The 27,766-nt window shown below is 43.1% G+C and overlaps 1 protein-coding gene across 2 annotated transcripts; it reads left to right on the top strand.

The window, feature by feature from the left end:
- Positions 1-1,835: 1,835 nt before the first annotated feature.
- On the top strand, positions 1,836-27,006 carry GPR137B (G protein-coupled receptor 137B). Of its 2 annotated transcripts, XM_082047324.1 has the most exons (7): positions 1,842-2,322; positions 10,904-10,953; positions 16,019-16,241; positions 19,892-20,045; positions 21,957-22,081; positions 24,799-24,923; positions 26,395-27,006. In XM_082047324.1, exons 1-7 carry the CDS (start codon positions 1,954-1,956, stop codon positions 26,504-26,506), a joined length of 1,158 nt encoding a protein of 385 aa, XP_081903450.1. In that variant the 5' UTR covers positions 1,842-1,953; the 3' UTR covers positions 26,507-27,006. The 2 variants fall into 2 exon arrangements, with proteins under 2 accessions (XP_081903451.1, XP_081903450.1); XM_082047325.1 differs by lacking the exon at positions 24,799-24,923 and having other exon boundaries at positions 1,836-2,322.
- Positions 27,007-27,766: the final 760 nt, after the last annotated feature.

Raw genomic sequence — 27,766 nt, 5'->3', positions numbered from 1 at the left:
GTTTTCCATGTTCTACACTGGTATTGATCAGTTTTACTTTTTTTTTTTTTTTTCCAGGAAATAACACAGGATCTAGGAGCAGGTGCTAATTTAAAACTAAGTCCAAGTTTATGTTGAAGCTATAAAATTATCTTTCTGACCAAGCTATGACATGCCTCTGTACATGTACATGATTTTTAGTGCTTGGCCGTTTCTTCATCCCCTCTCGTCTTTCCCATCATTCACCGTGTGTTCAGTGTATTTCTATATATAGTCAAATTGACACAGCCACTTGGTGCTATGTATCACCTTGCTTTTGTGAGCTGTTTATCCAAGCTGACTGCTCCTGGTAAGGGTCTTAAAATCATATCTAGACACCTTAATAGAAATGACCTGATTTACAGGAGCACTGAGAATCCACAGATCACTTTCCAGTCAATGAGAGCTCAGTTTGCTTAGCACCTTTAAAATCAAACTGCTTATGTTTCAGTACCTAAACATGGATTTTGGAACATAGCATTAACTGTTCAGTGTGTTTTTTTAAAGGAAAGACGGGCTTCACTTGGAGATCTTTTTAAACTATCCCAACTTATGTATGCTGTATTTATAATAATAAGCACAATTATAATAATTGTCTTTTTCAACAAAATAGTAGTTTTGAACTCCTCAGGGTGAGACATTAATAATGGAAATCACTATTTTAGTAAGTACTCATTGTCAGTATCAGTGTCTGCATACCCTGAATACTGTGTTAGTTCACTAGTTAATTCACTTGTGTCCACTACATGGATTCTTCCACTAAAGGAATCTTTTTCTACTGCTCACCAGACATGCAGGGTCCTCCCTGGGGATTATTCCAGGTAACAAGCACTTCTTGTAATCAGCTTACTATAATCAATAGAACAAAACACGGCAGCGTTCCAGCCATAACCAAGCTATCTTTTAAAAACCTTCGTATTTGATGGTATATGACACTATACAGGACCTAGAGATATAGGAAGCATTTCCACCACACTACAGATGTCTAAACCACTCAGTTTCAGTTCGTTCTTCTCACTTCTCACCCCCATGAGTCAAACCCAGCAGCCTGCCATAGTGCCTGTTAATTTACAGATTTAATCCCAAGGGCACATCTGCACACTTGTGAAAAGGCGTGTCTGGTCAGCTGTTGCCACAGCGATGGCACAAATAGACAACGACCAAGAAGAAAAGAACCTGTAGCTGCGTGTACACTTTGGTGAATTTGGGTATTTAGGGGGTTTTATTTGTTCCTGTATATGCTATGTTTGCAAGCCTTGATATGCCTTTTCTCCCATTCTAATGAAACATTTTATGTTAGAAGAAAAATAAGACATTGAATGTGTTAGGTTTGCTGTGCTATTTGTTTATTTCCTTATAAAGACAAAGGTTTCTGCAATGCAGAGCTGAACTGTTACAGCTTACTACAGTAGTTTGAATTTTGTGAGTACTTTAAGGTCCTTAAAATTATTCCCAATGAAATGCAGCTAAATAAAGTACTTGCTAAACGGGAAACGAGGCAAAAAATCCTAAAAAGATACGATGTGGCTGCCACTGGGAAAATGTCAGGTACTTGCTTCTTGTAGAAAATAGAACATTACTTAACTAATTTAAAATCCAGATAATTTTCCTTAGGAAAAAAAAATGATCAGTAATCCGTTTGGGGGCTGGTGGATTTCTTTGTTTCTTAAGGATGGTAAAGATTTGTGCACAAACATCAGCAAAGGGCAGCTTTCTGAGCTGTTCCCTGCCAATTGCTGACAAAGGCAGTCCTAATGAATCATTCTGAATTGTGATCATGTGCTACCAGCCCACAGTGAGCTGCCAAAGAGGAAGTGCAGCTTGTTTTCTTTCATTTTCTTGATTCCTATGCTGTAGGAAGATGAAAGAAGAAGGAGGAGGCGGCAACAGCGGCAGCCAAACTTAATAAATAATTCTGAGGATTCCTGATATCAAATGGAGGCCCCTGAGTGGGACCCACTGAAAAATGACACCCTTCCGCCGACCCTGACGCCAGCTGTCCCTCCGTATGTGAAGCTGGGCCTGACCATTGTATATACTGTTTTTTATTCACTGCTTTTTGTGTTCATCTACGTCCAGCTCTGGCTGGTCCTTCACTACAGGCACAAGAGGTTCAGCTACCAGACTGTGTTTCTGTTTCTGTGCTTGTTTTGGGCCTCTCTTAGGACTGTGCTCTTTTCATTTTACTTCAGAGACTTTGTCACAGCAAATTCTTTCAGCCCCTTCATCTTCTGGCTTCTCTATTGCTTCCCAGTCTGCCTCCAGTTTTTCACCCTGACCCTGATGAATCTTTACTTCACACAGGTAAGCAACAGTTATTTGGTTGATTGAATCTGACAGAATGGTAAAGCATTATTTTGGTAGAATCATGAGGCAAATGTAACTTACAAATGTACCTTGGCTATGCAAAAAGTAAATTTCAGTTATTTCGTTTGAAATTTTAACTTTTGATCTATATGCAAGTGATCAGCGTTGCAATGAAACTGGAGCCTGAAGTGATCAGTTCAGGAATGGCAAATAATATATCTACTGTCTGTTAAATGGGTGTCATCTAGTTTAAAGGCTGGGGAAAAAGGTATAGGAGAGCTTGAAAGCTGGACACCCAAAATGCCATTCTATTATTATTCTTTATTATTGTTGTTGTTGTTATTAGACTTTGTAAACCTCCTGGCTTAGCAGACCTGATCTCTGTCTGCAGTCGGAATTGTAATTTCTAATTTTGCTGGCACCCCCCAGTTTTTCATAAGCCGGCTAACATGTTTCTGAGTGAGATTTCCATTCTGTTTATCACAGCCGAAACTGTCTATCAAGTCCTACTGCAGACCAAAATTCCTATAATGATCTCTATTATAAGCAGAAGTGACTCCAGACCCCAGTAAGTGATAAGTGCTGTACAGAGGTACACCCTCGGTTTCAGGGATGCTGTGATGTAAAGGCAAATTAGCTCTATAGTGCAGCAAAGGAAATAGTATCTCCATTTCAGAAAGAGGGGTTGAGATTGCATCTGTGCTACGGACAGCTAAGAAGCCAGATGAGTTAGTCTGCACGGCATTCCAGGTTGCTGCAGTCAGAGTTGAATGGAAGCATTTATGGTGAGCTTGGGTATCTCGGCAGTGGGCTGCAGGATGGGATACTGGCATGCCGAGGCAAAGAAAGACTGTTGGGCTTGCCTAAGGTCTCACAGGAAGCTTGCGGGGGGGCCAGGGACTGGATTCTCCATCTCCTCAATTCCAGTGCGGTGCCTGGAGCAGGAAGCCCAGCCTGCACTCGGGTGACACTTGCCAAAGTCCACTTTCCCAGTGCAGGGGTAGTTGGCCAGGAGAGGACAGGCCAGCCCTGGAGCACCCCTGGAAGTGCTCAGGATGCTTTGGTTGTTGCTACATGCCCCACTTGGAACCAGCTCCATGCCTAGGTCTGGGTGCTTCTGTAATGCCTATGGTGTTTAACAGTGCTCTGTAGTGATTACAGGCCTGTTAATTCTGAACAGCCTGGCTGGAGAGATCAGGCTGCTTGTGAGTGCTGTCATCCCAGAGCTGAAAAAGCAGCAATGGTAAGCATGACAGCTGTAAGAGGATCACTGGAGTTGTAGAGAGTATTAAATGCTTAGAACCACATACCCCGTTTTGTGCTTAGGTTTACTTTTCTGGATTCAGTTTCTGAAATACCTGCTAACTCACCCTGCTCCACTCCCTGGGACTTGAGATATATTAAGGGATTACAGGAAACTTTCATCTACGTGCAACTCAAATCCATCTCAGGCATGTGGTGACCTAGGCTTTGTCCCACTGCGATTGTGAGAGTCATTTGATGATGGTGCAGTTCCCCAGGGGCGAATGTTCATCATCACACAGTCCGTCCCCATCACAGTGGCTGGGACTAAGTCGTAGCCCTGCGTGAGGTTCTTCCCTCAGACACACACACACAGGGCTCTGTGGAAGTCTGGAGGCAGAATGCGCCATCCTGGCCCTTCGCCACAAGAAGCTGAGGCTGCTGTGAGCACAGGGGGGTCACGGCCATCTGCACCCTGTGAATTAGAGTGGCACCACTCAGGGGCTTAGCGCTGCAGCTAACCGAGTCCTTTTGTCTAAGGAAGATCCAAAAGAGAGCATAGAGAATGCCCACATGTCCTTTTAGCTTATTTTTGGCATTGCTGTCTGAGATCATTCAGGAAGTACAAGTCAGTGGTTGGAAACAGAAAAAAATGCTAAGGCTATTGATTCTGCCTTTGAGACAATTTCTGCTTTGTCACCATGAGTCCTCAGGATCTTCCTCTCAGCCCCTCTGTAAATGAGAGTAAGAGTTACCTGTCTTGAAGAGCTGTTGTGAGCTTTTGAAACTGTATTTGCAAGGGACTTTCAGAGTCTGTGATGTGCATCATCATCTTTAAAGATCGTGGGCAGGTGTATTATTAGTCCTGTTGTTTGCTTTAGAGCTGGTTGCTCCCAGTGAAATCTCACCTCAAATATCTCCCCAGCCAAAACAAAGCCTTAAGAAATACAAGCACAGCCATTGTAGGAATATAATGTAATACAGAGAATAAGTGCACATATTTTTAATTCGCCGTTATTAATTCTTTACTTCTAACCATTATAGGTGGTTTGGCTTGAAATTCAGCATCTCCTTGAGACTGTGTGCATCTAGCTTTCCACAGCAGGCAAGCAACAACTAGTGTGAAAGGGGTGGGGAGAGAGAATTTTGTTTTCAGTAATGGCTTATAACTTCACAGACCTGTTCAAAAACAACTTTTTGTACTGTTTTTTCTCTAGAAGGAAGGCAAAAAAGGTCCTCAGCAGTATGTCATTGCATGAAAACCATGCTATTTAACTAGTGCTTAGCTAGAGGGAAAGAAGTGATCTATGTATAGTATAGGGACAGAGGGCTGGAAGAGACTTCATGGGTCTCTTGAATTTGCAGGCATTTATTATCTGCTGTACAGCACCCAGGCATGTGGCACTGCTAGGAAAACTTTTAGACATAGACGTGAGAAGAAAAAGTTATTCAAAAAACATTGCAAATCCTCCTGGCCAAATAAAAAAACTCATTTGGCAAGTGCCTGAGGGCATTATTTCAGAATAATAAGCGCCTTTGAACTTGACAGAAAGTTAGCCACAACTATTATCTTTTTAATAGGTATCCCGAAGTAATAGGGATGCAAATTTAGGCTGTATTTTATGTGTAACAGGACAAGTCAGCCATGATGACATCAGCACAGCAGAGGTTGTTCCCAGACATGCACATCAGCATCAGCAGATACATCAGAAAGATCAGAAAGCCTTGGGGAAGGTTGCTAAAGTGAGGGATCACTGGATGAAAGAGAAGTTACAGTCAAAATAGTTTTTACTCAGAAAAACTCCAGAGTGATCTTTGGATTAAGAGCCAAATTCAGGGTCCTTTGCTATGGTTCGATGCCCTGCTTATGGCAAAATAGAAGATAAGGCTGCTGTAGATGAGGCTTCTATAGTATTAGCTCGTCTCAGAAATCACATACTGCAGAAAATACATATGATTTCTAATGAGTGCACCACATTTATTAGAATTTATTATATCTTGTTTCTGTGTCCATTGTCTTCTAAAGAAAATAAAATGACCTACCCTCTCAGGATAAGCCTCTGTCTACTTAGAAATTGTTAAAGTAAATCTCAAGTGAAAATGACATCCAGTGGCACTTTCATAAAACAGTAGCCGAACGCCAGCAAGTAACTGCTTTGTACTGAGCCAGAGCAGCTCCCTGATCCATCAGGTAGGGACCTGCAGTGTGTGTTTCACCTGCAGAGACCAAAAAGCCCATATGTATGTTTACCTCACACCTGCAGCCCCCACAAGTTTATTTTGCTGCTTAATAAAGCTAAGACTGTAAGTCAGCAAATAGCATTTTTCTCCACTTTAGGTGACTCCAGTCCATAAGGATCCCAGGACAAAGGCACTCTTATTTATGTCCTGCCTGGCCAGATCTTCCCCACCCTGACAAGGGGAGACGGAGATGAGTCTTAAGGCTTTACAGTCAGTGCCATGGGCAAAAGCGTAAAGAGGCTCTGGGAAATAAAATAAGAAGTTGCCTTTTTTGGTGTGTGTGTGAGGGGTGGGCAGAGAAGGGCTTGCTTCACTTTGTCCTGTTTGCTTCAGACTTTACATTTCCCTGGGGAACAGGCTACAAATGAAACAGGAGGGAGGCTAGGATGGAGGGTTACAGATTGAAAAAATAAGGTCAGGGCCAAAGACTGTGAGCTGTAGGGGATGCCGGAAATCCCAGGTCTCCCCTATAGCTAGGCACAACAAACCATTTGGTGGGCTATAGGTTTAATCTTCAGGTTGGGAACTTCTCCAGGACCTAGGGAACGTGGTGCTGAGCTAAAGAACTGTGAGGCTGTATAGGCGAAGAAGGCCTAATAGGCAGATTTCCCTCTCCTTCCTCCTCACTAGCCATCTCCCCTTGTATCTGGCATCCAGATTGGGAAGCTTACCCTGCCTTCCAGGCAGGGCTGATAAAATCAGGGACTTTCAAATGAAGAGAAATTGTGCGTCATAAGACAGTTCAGAGGGGAGCTCACCATGCTGGAAGCGCCTGGCAGGGCAGGGCAGAACCAGCACGAGGCTTTCAGAGAGGCCACGTGTGTCCCAGTGGAACTGAGGTATGTATTAGCTCTGGGAAGAAAATTTCTCATCCTCTAATTACTGGGGATGGCATTTCGAAAGTAATACCATCAGTTGGAGAACAGATAGGGCTTTTGATTTAGGAGAAATATTAATTTTTTAGTACATGAATACACCGTATTTTATAAAGCTTGTTATTAATTTAAAGCATGTTTTAGATGTATATAGAAATACACAGGAGTCTAACTACAGATAATATGTTTGGCGTAAAAAGTTGCCCTCACGATTGGTTCTATAGGAGACAAATCGCAACTGCAGACTGGTTGGCTGTCAGCGTCTGAGATGAAGAATGAGCTCATTTGACTTAGAAAATAATTTGATAGGAAAGCTACACACGCAAGTTTACTGTGGCTGCCAGCCCCACAATGGTCCCTCTTCTTTCAGGACTATTTTTACCAATTTGCACAAGGCTGAGTATGGTAGTGAGTCATGTTGCCCATGTCTGGAGGCCCTACCAACCATGTAGAGTTTAGAGAGTAGAGGGAAAATCTGCACCTTTTGGGGAATCTGATCCAAATGACAGAGTGAACATGAGAGAAAGAGAGAAGGGGAAAGATGGGCCTGGGGCTGGAAGATACACAGCTGAGGAAAGGCATATGTGCTGATGGTGAGGGGCTCTGGGCCTGTCTGTGGTTGTGGCATATTTTCAGGGTGCAAAGAGAAGTTTGCATGGAGTGTGATGGAGGAAGAGAGGGGCTGTAGTCAAAGGAACTGGGAAGGAAAAGTACATGCTATGCTCTTGACAGAGTTTTTGAAATGAGAACTAGTAAATAAAGCTGAACTTCATTCCTGTGCAGAGGGGCCAGCTTGAGACATATGCAAGCACTTAACACATACCTGAGGCTTTCTGGTAAGCTGAGCTGTGGCTCCTGTAAAAGTGAATTGATCAGGTAGCACTCGAGGTACACTGTAGGATTGTGCCGGCCATCGCGTCAGTTCAGCTAAATCAGAGCACGGGCTGAAAATTGCTCCAGTGAGATTTTATTTATCTTTTGCTTTGGGAATATGTGACTTGGCTTTGACACCTGTTTCATTGATACTTACAGGACCAGAGTGGCTCCTGATTTATTAAGCCACAGCAGCCAGGCCCTGTCTGCCTTCTTTGCTGCACAGCACCTCTGCAGAACCCTCTGCAGCCAAGCTGTGAATGGACTCCCATGCCATCCTCACTGCTCCTCTGCTGGGACCTGCTAAATTGTCTTTATGGGCAGCTGTTTGTAGCAGTTGCTGCAACAGAAATTTTCCCTGGCTGTATGAAGGGCTTTTTGGAGTCCTTTTGTACTGCTGCAGGTTTATATGCCAGACATATAGCTCAGAGGAGTGGAGGAGGGAGAGTGAGAATCTTTCCAGTCCTTCAGCAGAAACAAGGAGTCAAAACAAGATATTTCTCCTTTAAAGAACAAGCAAAAGGGGAAATATTGTTAAGAATATAAAATAGCACTTCAGACATTAGAAAATTAGCAAGGAATTTTACTGATTTTTCTGTGTTGCTGTTCATCTTGTGGGTCTCTGAAAGCTCTTTTTAAAAAAGTCTGCCTTCTGCTTGCTGTTTAGTCTATTCTTAGGAATTGCCTGGTTTGCTGGAAGACTTGCTTAGATGACTCAGATATTGACTGGAAGCTTTTTCAACACTGCTGCGGGGAGGGACCATTGAGCAACCAGTCTCTTGAGCTAAATGTTAAAAGCAGAAAGCAGCACCCACGCATATAAGGTACATTGAGATCAGCTTCTGACATCCTTACTCCCACTTGAAAAGCCCTTTATTCTGTGACAATCACGTTGCTTCCAGCAAGGCTACTCATGAACTGAGGGCCCATCAGTGTTTAAGCAAAGGTGGCAGAACTTGGCTGCCTGTATTTCTGTCTAGCAGTGAATTTTTAAGAGTGTCCGTGCCTCATAGTGGAGCTTTCATTCTGTATAGCATCTGGTTTTTGTGCAGTGTTCATTTCCAGCTGGAAGAGGCCGACCAAATGTGGAATCAGGATAACGGCTGTTCTGGTGTGTTCTCATCTGGAGATCCTCCTGGATCTGCAGCAGGAACGTCATGTTTGGTTTTAGCTAAGTTATGCGTGGAGCTTTTGCTGGGTAGGGCAGCCTTGGACCGGCTTATGTGACAGGAGTGCTATGTGACAATATAGGAGTCAGTGGTTCCTTCTTGGGGAACCCCAGGAAATGGTATACAGGAACTTGTGAATTTTCTCAGTTTTGTGGACCCAGCACAACTCATTGCCCACTGCAAATTACTTATCTTTTGTAGCCCTTTTCACAGGCTCTGAATAATTCTTTTCGGTGCTGCTCCGAAGGTTGTCAAAATTAACGGTACAATGAGTGTGATTAAGTGCTACTCAGAACAGGTGAGGATTGTGGAATGACCCTAGAGACAAGTTTTACTTGTTTAGTTTTATTGAGGTCAGGAATCTGTTCCTTCCTGCTTGACCAGAGTGTCTTTCAGAATAAGCAAAGTCTAGTACAAAAAGTGTACAGGAAGTATTTTGAACCCTATCTCTTCTCTAAAAACTGACAGCCTCTCTTTGTGTACCATGGAAACAGAACATTCACAAGCCTCTTGTACCTCTCCTCTTAGCACCAAGTAAGTAAAACAACATAAAACTTATTCTTGAACTCCTGTGAGAATTCATGATCCAGGAATTTGGAGAATGAATCACAGAAATTTTTTGTAAGGGATACTGCCAGTGATGTTAGCGATTTGAAAACAGTATCAATGGTTGCAGAATATTTTTAGAGATGTTTTTCCCCAACTTTTCAATTTTATTCTCAGCTATTATTTTTCTAGGGCCTGCTGAAAAGCTCAGTGTTCTCTGCTGGTTCAGCCAGTGCTAAGCAGGCTGATGTGTCACAAAAATAATTTCCATGTCAAGGCAGCTGTTTATGGTGAATAAGAGTTAAATGACAAGTTGTTCCAGGAGCACTGGAACAAGTGAAGCCTGATTTTCTCCAGATCTGTGTCTCATGCTTGGCTTTGAGCTGTTTCGGTAACTGGGGCATTTCTTATGATACTTTGCTATGCAGACTCTCATATTGGGTGATGTGTGGAATCATTATGCAGGGTTCTCCTCACAGAGGTCATATATCAGATGCATTTATAGGTTTCCCTACTTCTCTTGGGCCACTAAATTTGAGGAGGGTGATAAAGGTGCTTCAAGTATTTTTCCATCAGTTCTCTGACTGGAGTATTTTAAGATTAGTAGGGGGACAGATAAACAAGTTGACAGGCAGACACATGCCTGCACATACATAGTGATCATGTAAGTCCTGTTTCCTTGGGAAAGCATGATAATCATTGCAAATATTATGCAAGCTGTACTAAAGGGCATGCAAAACCAAGTGAAATGGATAAGGCAGGGTAACTGGAGGAGAAAGCAATTAGGAAACAAACCTGAATAAGTCATACAGCATGGTTTTTTTTGTAATACTAGCAGTCACTGTGCTTTAGTGTTGGTTTGAATGAAGATTTGTAAGCTGAGCGTGCTTGTAAACCATGTTAGCTTATGAAAAAGCAGTGATGCTTTCCTGTATTTTTTTAATATATAAAATATGCTAATATATTTTTGCATAATTTCTAATGGTGGTTAAACACCTGTGACTGATATTACCCAGCCACCTTGCAGAAAACACGTCAGGATTTTGTCTTTACAGCAAGGTAACTACTGGGCCTGAGCTGTTTCTCTGTAAAAATACACATAGTTATATAGTGGACAATCAGTGAGCAGAAGCCAAATATGCCTCAGAGTACAAGAATGAGTTTGGCATCCTTTTGACAATGTAACATGGATACAAACATACATATCCAATTTCAGGCCAGGGTAATATGACCGGCTCTTCATGTGAATAGAGTATCTGACCCAATATGCCAGTATGAGCTGGTCTACTTGAGAGGCAGGTACTGTTAGGTCATGTAAGAGCTTAATAATTACTTGCCTCTATTATTACTCTTGTGAATACCGGTATAAAGGACCTTATTAACAAACCAGAGTAAGTGAAAATAATGGCGTAGGCAATTTGTATACAAGTACACCGTGATTACCTGCTGAGTGGTTTTAATACTTTGCTTAGAACTTGCCTGCCGTGGGTCAGCAATAAATGCAAATCTGTGATGTAATGAAACCTAGCTTTACATTTCTTGTGACCTGTGAGACAGGATTCCTGCAGATCGCAGCATCTGTATTTACTTACATTTATCCTCTGTTTGATGCAATATTTTTCTGTTTTGCAGGTGATATTCAAAGCTAAGTCAAAATATTCCCCAGAGCTACTGAAATACAGGTAAGAACTATGCAGACTTTCAATGTGTAAAGAAGAGTAGCCGTGCTGTTTGAGAAACACATCATCTTTGCTAATCTGGTGCTCATATCACAGCTATTCATATTTATATACCAATGTTTTATGATGATGGTTCTGAAACCAACTTCTTCCTATGATATTTAGAAATCTGTCGTTCCCCAGCACAAGTGCCATTTTTAGACATTCACAGATTTCAAAGGCAAATATTTCAAATGCAAGCAGAAAACACTTGCCTTGGTGATTTGTTGATAGGTTCTTAATAGTTGTATTGTTAGGCGAATTCAGATCCAGTGCTTTGGTAAAGGTAGCAGAGTGATGTATTTATTGTGACAGGAATTGGAGGGACTGGGTATGTATTAATCCATTAGGTCAGTGGTAATAAAAGACTCAAAAGTGTTGGGAAGATCAGAGAAGAGTTGTGAAGAGAAAGAAGTAGAGAGAATGGATGGAACTTGATGTGATCAGGAGCTCACAGATAACCTTCGCCGATGCCATAGAGCTGAGGTTGGGGTAACTTGGGATTTAGGTGGACAGATTTGTTTGGGATCTTGTTAGGCAGGAGAGATTGTCAGGAATTACTTGAATGCTCCCCAAAGGGCAGTAATGTCCAGAAAGCTGAGGAAGAGCTCAATAAATAAATGTTTATTGTGGCAATGGCTAAAGGCCTCAGTCAGGGGCGACATTGTTTAGACAGGGGAAGAGAGGGGGGTTGTCTCCATTCTAAAGAAAAAATTTACAATCTGAAATCAGGATAAGAGAGCAGAGTAATGTGAAACCGAAATCTGTTATTTGCTGACTGTTCAGGAGAACACAGTACTGTATCAACAGGTCAAATATTAACATTGTCCTTGGACTGGAAAAGTTTGTTATCCAGTCGGATTTTGATACAGCTGGAGAGGTGATCTTCTGGAACAAGTGCTTCAGAAACTGTATCTGGTAGAATGGCAATACAATGAGAGCAGGCCTGGGGTGGGCTGTGCTCGGGCTGGGGAGGGTACGGGACACACTCGGTGTGTGTCTGACTGAGGGACGTGGCTTCATGCTGAGCTGCAGCTGATGCAGAAGTTGTCAAGATGGGAGCAGAGAGGCTGCGTCAATTTTGGTGGCCTCGGGAATGCTTTCAGGTTAGTGGGTCTGCGTGCATACCATGGCCACATCCCAAAACACGAGGGGCAAGAGCTGGATGCTCCCTGGTCAACACTGCGGCATATGAAAACATTCACCCCCTCTTTGCACTCCGGTTTTTGTGGGGAGGAAATCCAGGAACATGGGCTGGCAGACAAGCACAGCACACACCAGCCATGTCCCCAGGCAGCTGCCCAGGCAAGCGTACCTACCCCTGACAGTGCGCATGGGCAAGAGGGACAAAGAGGACAGCTTTGCACAAAGCCTGGGCTGCAGGTCAGGGTGCTGTATGGCGGGTCTGTGAGCGTGTTCCTGGCTGGTTTTAGAGGTGAGAGGTAGAAGCTTTGAACCTCCTCTGTTACTGATGTTTGTGGTAAGGCTTTATTCCTGAAAACTGCTTGGAAGTGTCTTTCTTCAGGGAAAACAAAGGGAGCTTGTGATATTTCATCAATGCTTATGAAGTGACAACATCAGCACCCTGCTGCTGTAGCTCTTGGAGTGTGTCTGATCCTAAACGTTTCTGTATTGTGACTGGAATTACTCATGCACAGACTACCCTCCCCACAACAGTTCCATATCCACCATGACTCCTGCCTACTGCGTTCCTAAATGCAGATCGCTCTTGGACCTGGTCTAGCCTTTTCTCTCTTATTCAGCTCTGTTGGTAAAGGACTTTAGCAGTATTTTGTTTTAATATCTAGAACCCTTAGCACGAGTGTGGTTAGCCTGTGTAAAAAAGCCATATAAATAAAGCTGACCTTATTTCCTGTCTTATATAGGGCAATTGAAGAGGTTTAAATGTGTGCACACCCACAGCTGAGGTCCTGAATCTTATTTGCAGCAGGCTAGTGAAAGATCGTAGAATCACAGAGTGGCTTGGTTTGGACGGGACCTTTAAAGATCTTCTAGTCCAACACCTGTCCCATGGGCAGGGACATCCTTCATTAAATCAGGTCACTCAAATCCTCATGGAAAGATGATGATGGATGATAGAAAGATGGGTGGCCTACAGACAGAGACTGGAGTCTGCACTTACTGAATTTTAGTTTTCTTCATTGCTGAATGTTTGCCTTTTTTTTTTTTTTCCCCCATTTTCTTTAATAAGTGTCAGACCTTATTGTGTGGTATTGGTGTTTCTGCAATAGATAATGGCAATATAAGCAGGGCAACAGTTACATAGGACTGCAGTCTATGTATTGGCACAGGCCTCAGAAATCAAAACCATTTCATATACAGAAAAAATTGATAAAATCCCGTGAGAGATCCAGAATCTTAAGGAAAATTTACTCAACACAACCTTCATGATCCTAGTCGCTGTGGCAAAAAAGCTCATGGCAAAGCCTGTTACCAGCCCAACTTCATACTTAAACAATCCTTTTGCACGTCTCCCTGGGCTTGGGAATTTCTTACAGTCGGGTTTGGATGAGGCTTGCTGTGCTGTATGTGCATGCCTTATTACACACAAGCCTCAGACACTGTACGGTTTCTGAGGAAACCACATAGTAGTTTCAAATAGATTTTCCTGTTAAACAAGGCAAAACTCACTGCATTCATCTGAAGTTTGATTTCGAGCTCAAAGAAAAATTTAGGGATACATCCAGTCTGGCACAGAAAGAACAGAACACCCTGGTATGTTCCTTCCTCAGCTAAACCAGATTACACACAGCTTCTTTTAAGGCAGTAGCCCCCCAAATGGGGATTAGACCCAATAGGCTTTTGGACAGTCACTGGTGCAGTCTGGAAGCACCTCTACTGCCTCTCTATTTCTAAAAAAAAACCCCATATGCATGCCTTTTAGGTGCCCTTGTAGTTGAGCTGTAAGGCTACATTCTGCGTTTGAGTTAGGAATGCTTTCTGCAGCAGCGGGGACCCTAAAACTGCCCTGAGAGGTCCAGCCTGCATCTCCATCAGTGCTGCTTCAGAAGTCGTGCAACAATGCTTCTATTGTCAAAACAGGCAGACGTTTCCCCAGTCACACTCTGTTAATAAGAGGGATGGAAGATCATTATGTGAAGAGCTGCACAACCGACTGACCATGACAGCTCACCCTGGCTGTGAGGTTGCGGGAGGTTGTGGGCATGAGAGTGTGACGGTGGGGGGTTTTTGCTAAAGTCCATCAAGGAGGAGCCCGGCCCGGAGGCATCTGCGCCTTGCTGGTTGCAAGCCAGCATCAAGGGCATGCAGGCTGCACTGGAGCAGAAGGTCCCTTTGACTAAGCTGAGCGAAAAGACAGCACGTACTCACTGTCCTGCACGCAGGCAGCACGTAAGAGCTTGTCTTTCCTCATAAGCCTGAACCTCATGAGAGTATTTTACCTGCATTACAGTGGAGGAGCAGACATGAGGCTTTGGGAGGGGAAGGAAAGGAAGACACATTACTGTCAATTAAAGACTATTGAGATATTAATAAAAGCTGTAGACGTACCACCACTGCAACTGGGAACTGCATTCTTCAGAGGAAGCTACGTGAGAGAGGAGCTTCAGGACTGCAGTGCTTCCAGCTTTATACTGTGAGGTTTAAAGGAAGTACCTCCAGCTGCTTATCCTAAAAACAAAGCCTTGTCCTGGAAGCTTTAAGAATGAGCACAATCTTCCCCCTGAGAGGAAATTTCTGTGACTGGCAAGGAAAAGACAGCATCCTCACTCACTGCCAGATATAGCTGGAAAGAAGGACACTGATTCACAAGCAGACACTTCTAGGCTTCCAGTTCTCCCTGCTACACATATAAAAAGTCTCAAAGGTATACCCCTTCCTTTCTTGCCCTCTGAAAAGAAGACGGCTATGCTTCAGCTTTGTAGCTGGGTTGATGCTATTCCAAAAGGATATGAATGTGTGAAAGAAAAAGATCACCACTGGGTATTTTTAAACAATCAGAATTTGATGCCTCAGGGACAGTCTGGGTCATTGTTGTCAGCCAAATTCAAAATTCCCAGCAGGCATGAAAAGCGTTGGCCAAAACCTTTTGTTCGGTGACTGCAAATTGTTGACCCTCATGAGTAATTGCCTTGGTCAGCAATGATAATGGAGTAAGCAAACACCTGAAATGGAAACATGCCTTTTTTTTTTTTTTTTTAAGTGAAAAGCTCCACAGCTCTGTGTAGGAGGAAAGAGGAATGAGAAGCAGCTTTCCTTGAGTAAGTTGTATGCTTGTATTGCAGGTATCAATGCTGGGTAGGTGGGAAAGAACAAATGAAGAAAACCAGTCTAGCAACCTGTCACATTTCTGTTCCAGCTCTGCACCTGTGTGCAAACGAACCTTTTGCCTGGCATAGATGGCAAAATGCTAACCCAGAATCAATATGCATATTTAAATTCCTTGATGTTTCTTCCAAGAGGTTGCCCATGGCCAAATTGTTTAGGAGGAGGGACAGCGAAAGATGCTGGGGAACCAGTAACTCAGAGATTTTTCCTTCTGTTAGACACTTCCCTTATTTAATATGAAATCTGACAGCAACATCAGCAGTCAGTGGTGCTTCTCATGGCAGTGGTGGGGTGGTATAATAAAATCAGGATCAAACCCAGACCGTTCCAGACTACTCAGCCTTTTGCAAGGTTTCTCCTGTCAGTGAGCACTCAGAGGCTTTGTGCTGTACATGACGTGCCTGCTCAAGGGAAGTACTTGTGTATTGTAAGTAGATTTCAAGAACTGTGCTGTTGTGTTTCTGCTGCAAACACTCTTCCAGGTTTTGCAACTCGACATTAGAGTCTTTACTTAGAGTTTGTTGTGTAACTGTAAAACCAGGTTTGAAATAAGCTAAATTAATCTCTCTAGCAATTTGGAGCAGTTTGATTTGGGCTCGGGCGGCCGGTCACTCTGTTGGCCCAACACGTGCAGCTCTCATTGCTCAGAGTGCAACTTCCATCTCATGACTGACACTTGCTGAACAATGTTGCTAAAACTGTTTTCTCCTCACTCTCCCAGGTTGCCCCTCTACCTGGCTTCTCTTTTCATAAGTCTCCTCTTCCTCTTGGTGAATTTAACATGTGCAGTATTGGTGAGGACACAGAATTCAGAGAGAAAAGTCATTGTCTCTGTCCGGGTGGCAATTAATGACACGTTGTTTGTGCTGTGCGCAGTTTCACTCTCCATCTGCCTGTATAAGATTTCCAAGATGTCTTTAGCCAACATTTACTTGGAGTCCAAGGTAAGGTACATTTTCAGTTCTTTTTAAGTACCTTCTGAGAGACAAAGGCAGTGGGAGGCAAGGCCACGCAGTTCTTTAGATCCCCTGAGAGCTGGAGGCCTCACACTTCCCAGCTTGTGCTTGGCTGGCCATCCTGCTCAATATATGAATTCAATTCTAAGTGCTAGCAAGGGTACTTTTGGCTCACACCAGTGACCCCAGAACAGGTATTTCTGAGGCAGAATGTACAGAACTTACTCACTGGAGTTTTTCACAGCTGTTTCTCAAGTGAATGCTGCTTTCTCCAGATCCCTGTCTGAAGACCACTTTGTTTCAGTATTGCTACGTTGAAGTGGTATATACTTTGAAATCCTTCAGCTTCTCCAATTGTTGACTGATTAAGTTAAATGTTTAAGGTAGCAGCATGCTGAAGATAAGTCAGAGACAGAATTATGAATCTCCCTTTATACATTTGCATACAGCCTTTTAGATAATGAGAATGTATTTTAAAAGACTTAATACATTATAAATTCAGCCATGTGGGGAGAAGGAGAAAGAAGTCTTTCATATTACTCTACAAAATGTTCTTTAAAGACGTATTGTTAGGTTTACAGCTTTGTATACTTTCAGTGGTTAAGGTGCTGGGTAGCATCACATAAGCCTGCAGTGTTTATTATAAAATCAGTGAAGGTGTTTTGTATTTATCAATAATGAAACGTGGCTTTCAAAGGTCTTTGCATTTGCAGTAGATAGTTAAAACTTAAATTATTCATTTAACCAAAGGCACATTACCACAACAAACTTTTCAAAAATGTAAGTTTCAGCTACTGTTTAGAAAAATCTTCTAATAAAATTCCTCTCTCCATTTACTTAATCAGATGAAAGCAGTTCTTTTCCTGTTTAATCAAATCTGTCTGTACTGCACAACAGCTGAAAGTTCAGGGCTGAACAGACGATTTAAAAACACAGCTTAGTTTGTTTTGTTTCTTTCAAGCCTGTCACTTGCTGACCAAAGGGCACGGGCAGTGGATTATTTTTACTAGTAAGAAAAGTTTTTTTACTGCTGCAAATCACAGAACCGTAAATCTGTGTAACAAAGCAGTGTTAACCTAAGGGAGGCCTCAGCAGATTACTGTTCCGTTTCCTCCTCCTGCAGGAAACTTGGTCTTCTTTACTTTGAGCTGTTTCACAAAAACCAAACAAACTCTGGGAAAGGACAGAACACTTGGCTGATGAAAGTTTGAATATGGCAATGAGAACTGAGGAGTGCTTTGCTCCTTTCTGCTGACCTGAAATGGGAGTTCCACTGGGGACTTCCAGTAGGATTTGCCGACACATACTTAGGGATACAGATGGCTGGAGCTGGCAGTGAAAAAACATCCTGTTTTAATCTGCTACTGTTGTGCTGAAAAAAAATAGCTGAAGAAGAAAAAATCAATTTTCTGCAATTATATGATACAAGTAGCTTTGGAGATAATGCATGCTCTGTGATGCATGTAGCTTGGCATCGGTACTGGCAGCCTTTGATTTGCATCTCCTGTCTGCTGGCACGGATCTTCTCACCACAGGCGAAACACGTTCACCTCCATGGCCCGGTGTGGGGGACTGGCCTGGTTCCCTGCGCCCAGGCTCCCGCAGCACCAGGGAGCTGCACAGCCCTGCCCTTAGGTGCCCGCCTGGGCCAGTTCTGTGCTGGCCAAAAGCATCACGTGGTGGGACATGCTGCAAACTTAGGGCTCCCCCTCTTTTCTCTAGGGGCCAGTGACTGAACAAGAGTTCCCCTGGCTCTACTTTTACTGCTGTACTCCCGCTTCCTCAAGCCACTAAATATATTTGACTGGCAGCAAACCCAGGACACTTCCACTCCCTTTTTTTTATATATTTGGTGGGATTACAGTTCGTTAAATCTCTAGCATATTTAACTATTAACTGTTGAAGGATGACAACTATGTAGAGAAACCTATATGGGGAAATAACTGACCCCATTTTGCCCTTCACTTCTGCTGTCCCCAGTCTGTAAGTGCCACTGAGCTGGGATGCAGAATGTGCCAGTCAGCAGCTTCTCTCTGCTGGCTCACCCTGTGTTTCCATGGCAGCGTCACTGACTTGCTAGTGGCGACTGAGGATAGAGAAGTGCCGAGCAAACACTTCCTCTTTGTGGCATTTCCTGCTTGCTGGTCTTGCCGCAGCTTTCACCGCGGCCTACGGCAGAGCCAGCTTCAGTTCCCGAACAGCAGCCGGCTCTGGGCTCACTCCTGACGTGGCCGCAGGTTGTGGCCCGCTGGGCAGTGGTAGTTCCAGCATGTTTTAAGCAGGAAGTCAGTCAGAGAGGCTGACTGCCTTAGGGGTTTTGTAATACTCAGGAGCCTGACTGTTCCCTGAATCAATACCATTTTGCTGGGAAAACAGGCAAGCCAGTTTTCTGCAAGCTTTTTCTGCAAGACTACTCCCTGAGCAACTTTTTACTGACACCCACCAGGGAACAGCCAGCCAGAGGAGCTTGGCTGGCAGAGCCACAGAGACAATAGCCACTAGTGTGGGCGAGCAGCAGAGGAGCCCTGGTAGTCTCCTGAAGGCCAGGGATTCAGGACACAGTGACTTGGTGACTCTCCCTGATACTCCAGCAGCCATTGTGTTATGTCTGTGCTCTACCTGCCACCGTGCTTTGGACCGCTGCTCCCGGGCTGCGAACCTGGAAGCAGAGTGTGTGCGTGCAGGGAGTTGGGTGCAGGCCTTCGGGTCTCCTGCACTGGTACAAAAGGTCCTGCAAGGGCAGGAACAACTTCCCTCTTGGCTTCTCTCTCTCACACAGATGAGAGGAGCCCATCCTCATGGTGTGGGTCTCTGTTGGGAGAGGGCAGGGCTCATGAAGCAAAAGTCTGCAAGATATGTTGCTCCCCTAAAGCACACACAGAGCTTTAATTCATCCATGGGCTGTGCAAAGCACTATTCCAGAGCCAACTGCACAGAGTTTTCAAAGCCAGTCCCATTTTTGTACATCTCTCTGCCTTCCTCACACTGGATTAGCCTCTTTCCACTCCTCTGTCCATTTTTTTCTCTAGGCCTTAGGAACGGTTCTGATTTTAGACTTTGCAGCCTCATTCCTTCCCTTGTTGCCAAGCTCCCAGTCTCAGACTGCCCTGCCGTGGTCACTGTCCATAGGCCGTGCTTCTACTTTGTCTCCTCTGTGTTGACATTGGGTAAGGCAGGATGTTCTGTTCCTGTCTGTGCTGTGTTCAACTGCTGACTCCTACGATCTGCTCCATACTTAGGTGCACAGCAAGCAGTTGTAAAAAGATGCAAGGTTGCATCATGCTGGCTAGCCAGCATCTGATACAGGATGCTCAATAGCTGATGCACAGCCAGAGGCTCCATCTGATACCAAGTGTAGTTCTTATGTACTTTCATTGCTCTGAAAAGAGCACTTATACAGTAAGTTGTAGGAATTAGTCACAGCCCATCTTGGTAAGGGCTGGAACTGCTACCATTACCTGGAAAACACTGTACTCATGAAATACAGGGATATACATAGTATGGGATATACTGATCAAAAAAGGAAAGAGAAAAAGTCACGGTAGGCAGAGTAGCATGACAACCCTCAAAGCCCATGCAAAGCAATGTTCTTGTCAGCTGCCCTTATGAATAATAACCTGTGTTTAAATCTCTTCCAGGGCTCATCTGTCTGTCAGGTGACAAGTATAGGAGTGACTGTTATACTACTTTATACCTCACGAGCCTGTTACAACTTGTTCATCTTATCATTTTCCCAAACCAAGAAAGTAAATTCTTTTGATTATGATTGGTACAACGTTTCTGATCAGGCAAGTATGAAAATATTTGCTAATGAGAAAAAACCTTTCTGTTCATGATGGCTGATTTCATAATGCTATGACAAGAGGAATTAATATATTAAAATCCTGTTGCTTTTTTCTTTTATTCAGTGCCTTAAGATTGTTTCACTTCAGGAGTACAGATTTCTGGTAATCTCAGTGTAAGGAGGAAAAAAACCCCAGTGCTAAAAGAAAGAAGTAACAACTAGCCAATGAATTAAAAAAAAAAATCAATATTTTATTTACCTTGATTTTATTGTTTAAAAAAATTCCTTTTATTAAAAAAGACAGTTGTTTTGTCCATTAGAAACAATGTACTGTAGTTGGAGAAGCAGAAAAACAGTATTTGATTCCACTGAAATGCTCAGTTTTGAAGTCATAATGAAACCTCCCATTGCCTTCCAGGGCTGTGTAGTTATTTACCTGAATTCTGTCGGTAGTGTGACACCTTCTGTAGTTTGAGGATAAGGCTACGATTCCTTCCAGCCTTTAATTGCAAGTGACAATTCAGATTGAAAACTAAGAGTGATAAAAACACTTAAGGAAACAGCAAGGGATTCTTTCTTGAATATTATGGAGTTTGGGCATCCAGCTCCTTTCTCTGCTTTGGAGCACGTAGTTAGGGCCCAGTAGTTTCCAGCTCTGTCAAGCCTGGGCAAAATGGCAAGCCTGGCTCTGGACTATGAGTACATTTTGTTTGGCCTCAAAATCCCAGACACATGACGTAGGTAAACAGTAGGATAGAGTTGCCCAGGGGACCTCAGTATGAGTTAGTTGAGTAGGGTCTGTCAAGGGACCACGAACCCACTGTGCTGCGGTGCGGTGTGGAGGAGTGCAGGTAGGTGGTGCCATGCAGTGTCATTTGGAGACACAGGTTTTAGGCAGAAGGGCACTGGGTTGTGATTAATCTCCTGAATCAAAACGTTTTTCCTCTCATTGTTGGGGCCTGGAGTGTTCCTGCTGCTGCTGCCCCCTTGCAGGAGACACTTCTTGTGCTGACCCTACAGAATATTTGGTCTTGTTTCCCCTGTGGAGGCAGAGGCTGTTCATGGAGAGCTCAGTGGAATGCTGTAGGCCCTAGGTCACTACTGCTGATTTTTGAACATCTGATCTGACTTGTGACATTAGGGTTGCCTGGATTTGGGGGTAAATCATTTGAGCCATATGTAAAGGGCCTGGAACTAGGGAGGAGTTATTCAGTTTGGTACTGGAATCAAAAGTCACTTTTGGAAGCACAGCCCGATGTTAGTACTGTGCTACTGCCTCAGGTCACCTGTCAGAAACATTACCCTTTTCTTTTCTATGCAAAACACATGAAAGGACAGGATTTGCCCTCTGCAACCATGGTGAATGGTGGAGGGGAAATCTAAAGAGAAGTCCAAAGCTACAGCTAGAGTAACAGTATGGTTATTCAAGCTAACAATGTGCACCAACTTGAAGGGATCCAAGCCTTAATTTTTAAAAGGCAGTTTGCCAACAATGCTCTTGAATATCTGGGCATTGATTGTTCTTTTACATACTATTTCTAGCTGAAAAAGGACTGGAAAACTAGTTTCTCATTACCTGGATTTGATCACTGGCTCAAATGGTTACTTGCCTGGCTCTTAGACTGGGAAGACCCCTGCATTAAACTTTGATTTTGCTAAAGGAAAGATAGCAGGAGGAGAAGGAGGAAGAAGGGGAGAAGGAAAGTGTAGTTGTATCCAACAAGATAGCATTTTGATTTTTTTAGTATGCCTTTAATCATTAGACATGTTAATATGGATGGAATTTCTGGCCACGTTGTCAAGCCTGTCAGCCATTTCAATATAAATCTTTGTAAGAAGTCGTGTTGTCTCCTGCACCTTTTAATGAGCTGCCATCTTTATTTTTAAATACTTTTCTCTTCGACGTTTCCGACAGGCAGATCTGAAATGTCAGCTGGGAGATGCAGGTTACATAGTGTTCGGCGTGATCCTTTTCGTCTGGGAGCTCTTGCCTACTTCCTTGGTTGTGTATTTCTTCCGTGTCCGAAACCCCACAAAAGATCTAGTAAGTGGCATTTGTTAGTGTATTTTTTTAGTGTAACGTCCAGGCAGGTCTGGAGGGCTCAGCTTCTGAAGCAGCTTTTGCTTCTTTACATTTTGTCCTCTCTTTTTTAATGTGTCCTTGGCAGAATAAAAGCAATGTAGACTTCCCACTTCTTTTTACTAACTCCTCATGAGAGACAGTCATCATATTTACCCAGAAGGAAGACAAAGTATTTTTCAGGCAGTTAAAAATCAGGAACCTTCTTAAATTTTAATGACATCTTCCCTTTGGGTTAATGTGATACTTAACTGAAGTCACTGGGAAAGAATTTTGTTATCCAGACTTGGGATCTTCCATCACACAGTCATGAAAATGGTTGTGTGCTAACTGTTCAGCAGCATGTATGAAATAATAGATCAAATTCTTTCAGCCCTGCACCCAATGAATTGTTTCCACGTCAAAGACCAATACCCATAGTAAGCCCTTGCTGACATTTTGTTTGCTATTTCAGCAGAGCAGAGATTAAGGTGTGAGTTTTAAGGATAATTCACTGTAAATATCCATAATATCTGGGTAGTTAATGGATGGAAAGGTGAATATTCCTCAAGAAGGATGTAAATGGTAAATTCACATGTAAGAGAAGCAATTAATAGAATAACTTTTTAGAGAAGGCAATGGGTTTTATTCTCACATGCAGATTTCAGAGACAATGAGAAAGTCAAGCTGAACAAGGAAGTAACAAAGCCCTTGTTACTAGTCACCTGTGATACCTGACATTGTGTTAAGAAAACACATGGATCCCAGGGTCCATCATAAAAAAAATGTCTCAGCCCCACTTCTGCTTAGAAGTTAGCAAGGACATCTGCAACAAGAACAAATGTTTTGAAGTACAGTTCAATGGTGCTGCTCTTCTAAAATGTGACCACAGAGAAATCTCATTTCATTTAAAGTGAGTTTAGTAAGGCTAGACTTGGCGGTCAAGTTTGGATAGTGTGGGAGAGATACACAAGCGAATGAAATGAAGTGATGTGGCCTAATCACTCCTTTTGAAAAGCTGATCACATAAAGATGTGGAATGCTACTCAGATGAGCTCAAATGGAGTCAAACAGGCATTATTCTCGCATAAGCCAAAGAGCACTGTAGTACCACATGTAACATATTTTTGCATTGTCACTTGCACAAAGCCGTAAATCTCCAATTTCATAAACATATAGTTCAGAAGAGCCAATCAGGTAGCACTTTTATGGGTACATTTTTTAGGGTAGACAGTGCATATATAGATTTTTTCCACACAACACAAATGTTTATGCTAAACAGTATCGTGGCAAGAGGAAAACTGGAAGAAACATCAGAAAGAAACAAAAAATAGAGACTTCTGTAGCAAGGCCAAACTGAACTTCAGTGCAAGTATGCCACAAGAGGGAGACCAAGGGCCACAGGCCTTTAGTCTAAAGCGTTCAGTAGGGTAACTGATACAGAAGCATCAAATGGTCCAGTGGTTGAAAATACCTGGCCAGAAAGCATGGGGTTAGAATTAAAATAAACCTTATTTTAGTTCAAAAATCTTAACAACAACTGTGATTCAGCAAAAATCCAATTGTCCTTTATTTTTAATAAGGAACAATCCCAAGAAATAGTTGCACTTTGGTTTTGTGTTTCATTCACAACTTCACAAATCCTGCGTTCAGCTCGGCTCACATGCAGTGCTCCACTTGACAGACGATAGCCTGGAACAATCTGTCTGTCTGCTTCAGTGCTGACGTGGGGACCTGCAGCGCCAGGGCCTTTGCCTTGCCGTCACTTTCAGCCAGGCAAAGGTTGGAAGTGGGGAGACGACAGATGGACCTATTTTTAGTTAATCTTTGTCAAAGTTATTTAATGTCTGAAAAATAGGGGGGGATTAAACTGCTCTCCTGCTTAAGGCCAAGATGTCATCCTGGCTTATCCACAGGTGCAAGGAACCCTCTTCCCTGGCATGGATGCAGTGGGCCAGTGGAAGAGGCTCAGCTGGGTCCTAGGTGACCCTCTGCACTGTTTCCAGAATCAAACTGACCTTTTGAATCTCACATGTTTTCTGTTTTGATTAATAGGGAAATAAAAGCAAAATGTTTTGTAAATGAAGTGGTTACATATACAGCCCTTTCCCTGTTTAATGAAAGGACCTTTCCTTGGGATTTGACCCTTGCAGAACTGTGGGGTAGATACTGAAATTGCTCAGTGAGGGGCCAAGAGGCTTCTCAGCTGTGGCATCATTAAGCAGGATGCCAAGGTTCAGCATGACCAGTTCTTGAGGCACAGAGGAGATAATGCACTGGGCAAGAGGGTTACAAATGTGGGGGGTAAAAACAAAAGTCTTTAGGTGTTTCATATCCTTCAGATCCTCAGCTGCCTCCCTACTGCTCACTTAAGTCAGCTGGCTTAAAAGCGCAAAGTGTCCAGGATGGACAGGAACTCGGCAGACAGGTTAAATGTATACTGGGAGGTGGTTTCAGAATTGGATCATATCTGTTAGCTAGAAGAAAGGAAAAGAAAATGCTGTTAAGATCTGTGGACTATCGCTATACTGGTAGAGAAAAAGAGAAAATGCAAAAATATTTCTATTGTCTACAGCAAATGTGAAATTGCCTATTTTATTTTGGAAGCCAGAAGGAAGGTCTGCAGTGACTTCTTTTAGAAGTCAGACACCAAGCAGTTTATCTGTCTGTCCAAGCACTCACTGAGGTTTCCCTTCCCTCAGGCCAGCGCAGGAATGGTCCCAAGCCATGGCTTCAGTCCCAGATCTTATTTCTTTGACAACCCTCGCAGATACGACAGTGACGATGATCTAGCATGGAATATTGCACCACAGGGAACACAGGGCAGGTGAGATACAAGAGGGAATTGCTTGCTTTCTGTAACAGAAACTGGAGGAGAAAAAACTCTCACACCCTGCGGAAAAGTAATGTATAATAAGTTGTCTGGTTCCAAGTGTTGCAGAAGTTCCAGGGGGTGAGGGGAAGCAAAGGGAGAAGCTGAAGTAGAAAGGCAGCACCCAGTGACTGTAGGGATCTGAGGGCACCATAGAGATTGCAAGGACCCAAGAATGAAAATGCATTATTTAAGAATTGTAACAGTATGCTACTCTTTGAAAAAGTCAGGTCAGATCTTTGGGTTGCATGCTTCACCCTCTGTTTCTTCCAAGAGTGGCCTAAGAAGTGCCATTTACTAGTTAAGTGTGTAAGCAAGGCAGCTGAGAAAAACAGCTGTCTCCCCGTCTTCAGAGAGAGCAGGGGAAAGTTTGACAGCACAGGCAGCAACTTGCAGCAGTGGCAGCGAGAAGCCTCTCAGCTTAGGTTGCCCCGTAACATGGCTAAATGTCTCGAGGCTTACCTGAAATGAAGGGGGCATTTGTTTTCCCACTTGCTTAAACCTCAGGTGAATCCACCTAACTGCCAAAATCCCACACAACACAGGAGTGGCGCAGAAGCCTGTTTTCTCTGTGTAACTGTGAGCTTTAGGTAAGGATTCCCTTCTGTGAAGGAGCAGTTCACAGCATGAATGACAGCACCCAGTGCGGAGAAGGCAAGGCGCTGCCAGGACACCATCCTGCCCTGAGAGGAGGCTCAGTCATGTTACTCATTTGCTTCTTCCTGTATCTACAGCATGCTAGTAGTAGTTTGGTGTAATCAGTCATCTTAGCAATAAAAGCTCACTTGCTAACCCTAGCTAATATACACACATCTAGTTCTTGTCACTCATTTAGCTGAGATTGTATAGCCACTGTCTCTGAGCCCAAAACATGATTCAGCAAAGTTGAATATTTGCTATTTACAGTTATCAGTCATCCTACCCCAGTGTTAGTTTCTTGCATAGTAACTAGACCCATGGGGGTTGCTGGAGGTGCTGTGCGCCCACCTGGTTCCCAGCCTGAAGCCAGAGTCACCCTCCCTTCCATGCAAAGGCACAAGAGAACCAGCCACACTGGTAACGCAGGCACCAACCAACCACCTGCACTGTTGTACACTTGTCCATGGCCACAGGAGGTCCAGGTCTGTCAGACAGGCCCTTACATGGCACTGCTTCTAGGGTTTTCAAACACCTTCTAGATTAGCAAAGCAGAAAGGGGAGAGTCTTTAGTGAACTAAGAGAATTGGGAAACAGCGAGTTGAGAACACTTGGGCCAAAGTAATTGACAGGTCAGAAAAATAAATAGCAGCCTGGCGTCCTGGTTAGGGTTTTATTTTTGCACTTTGGCATGAGAACTACATCTACGTGATCAGGTTTTGCCGATATTCAGTAGACAGATACCCGCAGAAACAACCTGCCAGTTGCTAATTCTTGTTTTCTTTTTAAGTTTCTCTCACGACTACTATGACTGGGGCCATCAGAACAACAGCTTTATGGCTTACATAGGATCCCTCCAACAAGATCCAGCACTGGACACAGACCGGCCGAGCCCTGTATAACTTCAATCAACTACAGCATTCTAGGACATTCCAATATTAAACCAAATGTTCTCAAAACAAACCTTAGCAATTTTTCTTCACCTTTTGGTTTTTAGAAGTGTTCCTATGCACAGATAAATGAAGAACTTGTCTTTGCCATGAGCTTTTCATAGTTCAAGGAGAAGTATAAGCTAATGATTTGAACTTTGAAGACTGTTCTAATTAATACCTTGTTTTAAGCCATGGTATTTTTGGCTTTGAATAGAGTTGTTAGAGGGTATAATTTAATCATTTTATGCTCATTTTAGAAGAGCAAGATTCATGAAGTGAAATGGCTTAATTATTTTCTAAGTATTTTTATTTTTACACTGTATATTCGGTTAGAAATACCTGATTATGATGAATATACTGTAAACACATGAATGGGTTGTTCAATTGCATGACAGTAACGATTCTTACATGCACATGAAAGTCTGTAAGGGAAAAATATCAACCCAATTAAATACTGTCTTTTCAAGTTATTGCTACAGTCTCAGAGCACAACTTACTCTTTGGATCATCACTGCTTACTCAGTGTGGCAAGATGGTTGGGGCCTAAGTGTCATCTATTCCAGTTATGATCTCAAAACACTGCATTCTTCTAAGCAAGCAAGAAAAGTGCATCTTCTCAGCGGCTATAGCGACCATCTCAGAACAGTAGAGAACTGCAAAAGAGGCTGGAAATTTGTAAGTCTGAAAAATTAAACTTCTGTGATAATCTCTATCAATAAGTTCTTGGTATATCACATAGAAGAGTAATTCAAATAGCTTACCAGGGAGATGGATACATATAACAATACTTATTTATTTAATATAAAGCTAGGAACCACAGTTGGGGAACAAAACAAGAGCCAGGAATACATAAAGCAGGAAAATCCTCAAGTGCACATAGAGAATAAATTCTGCAGAAAGTCAGCAAAGCTGTGCTTCAGCCTTGTATATTCAGGGATAGATCTGGTGGTTTGTGGGGGAAATGGTGGATAAACACCATTCTAATAGGTGATATTTGCACATAGTAAGCCTATAAATAATGAATACTAATCTACGGTGAGCAGACGCTACTAACACTACTTCAGGTTTCTTTATGGTGCCAAGTACTCACTGGTGTGATCTACTGGAAAGAATTCTGCATGGCCTGCATCTTTTTCTCCTTCCGCACGTGAAACAAATACTGTAACACAACCCACATTTCCCTAGGAGAACAGTATTTCTTAACTTCTATAAAAGTAGTTTGTTTTGAGG

Source organism: Streptopelia decaocto, assembly GCF_964273445.1.
Source record: "Streptopelia decaocto genome assembly, chromosome: 3".
NCBI lineage: Eukaryota > Metazoa > Chordata > Aves > Columbiformes > Columbidae > Streptopelia > Streptopelia decaocto.
The sequence above is the reverse complement of the archived record's forward strand: the minus strand, read 5'-3'. Positions and strand labels throughout refer to the sequence as shown.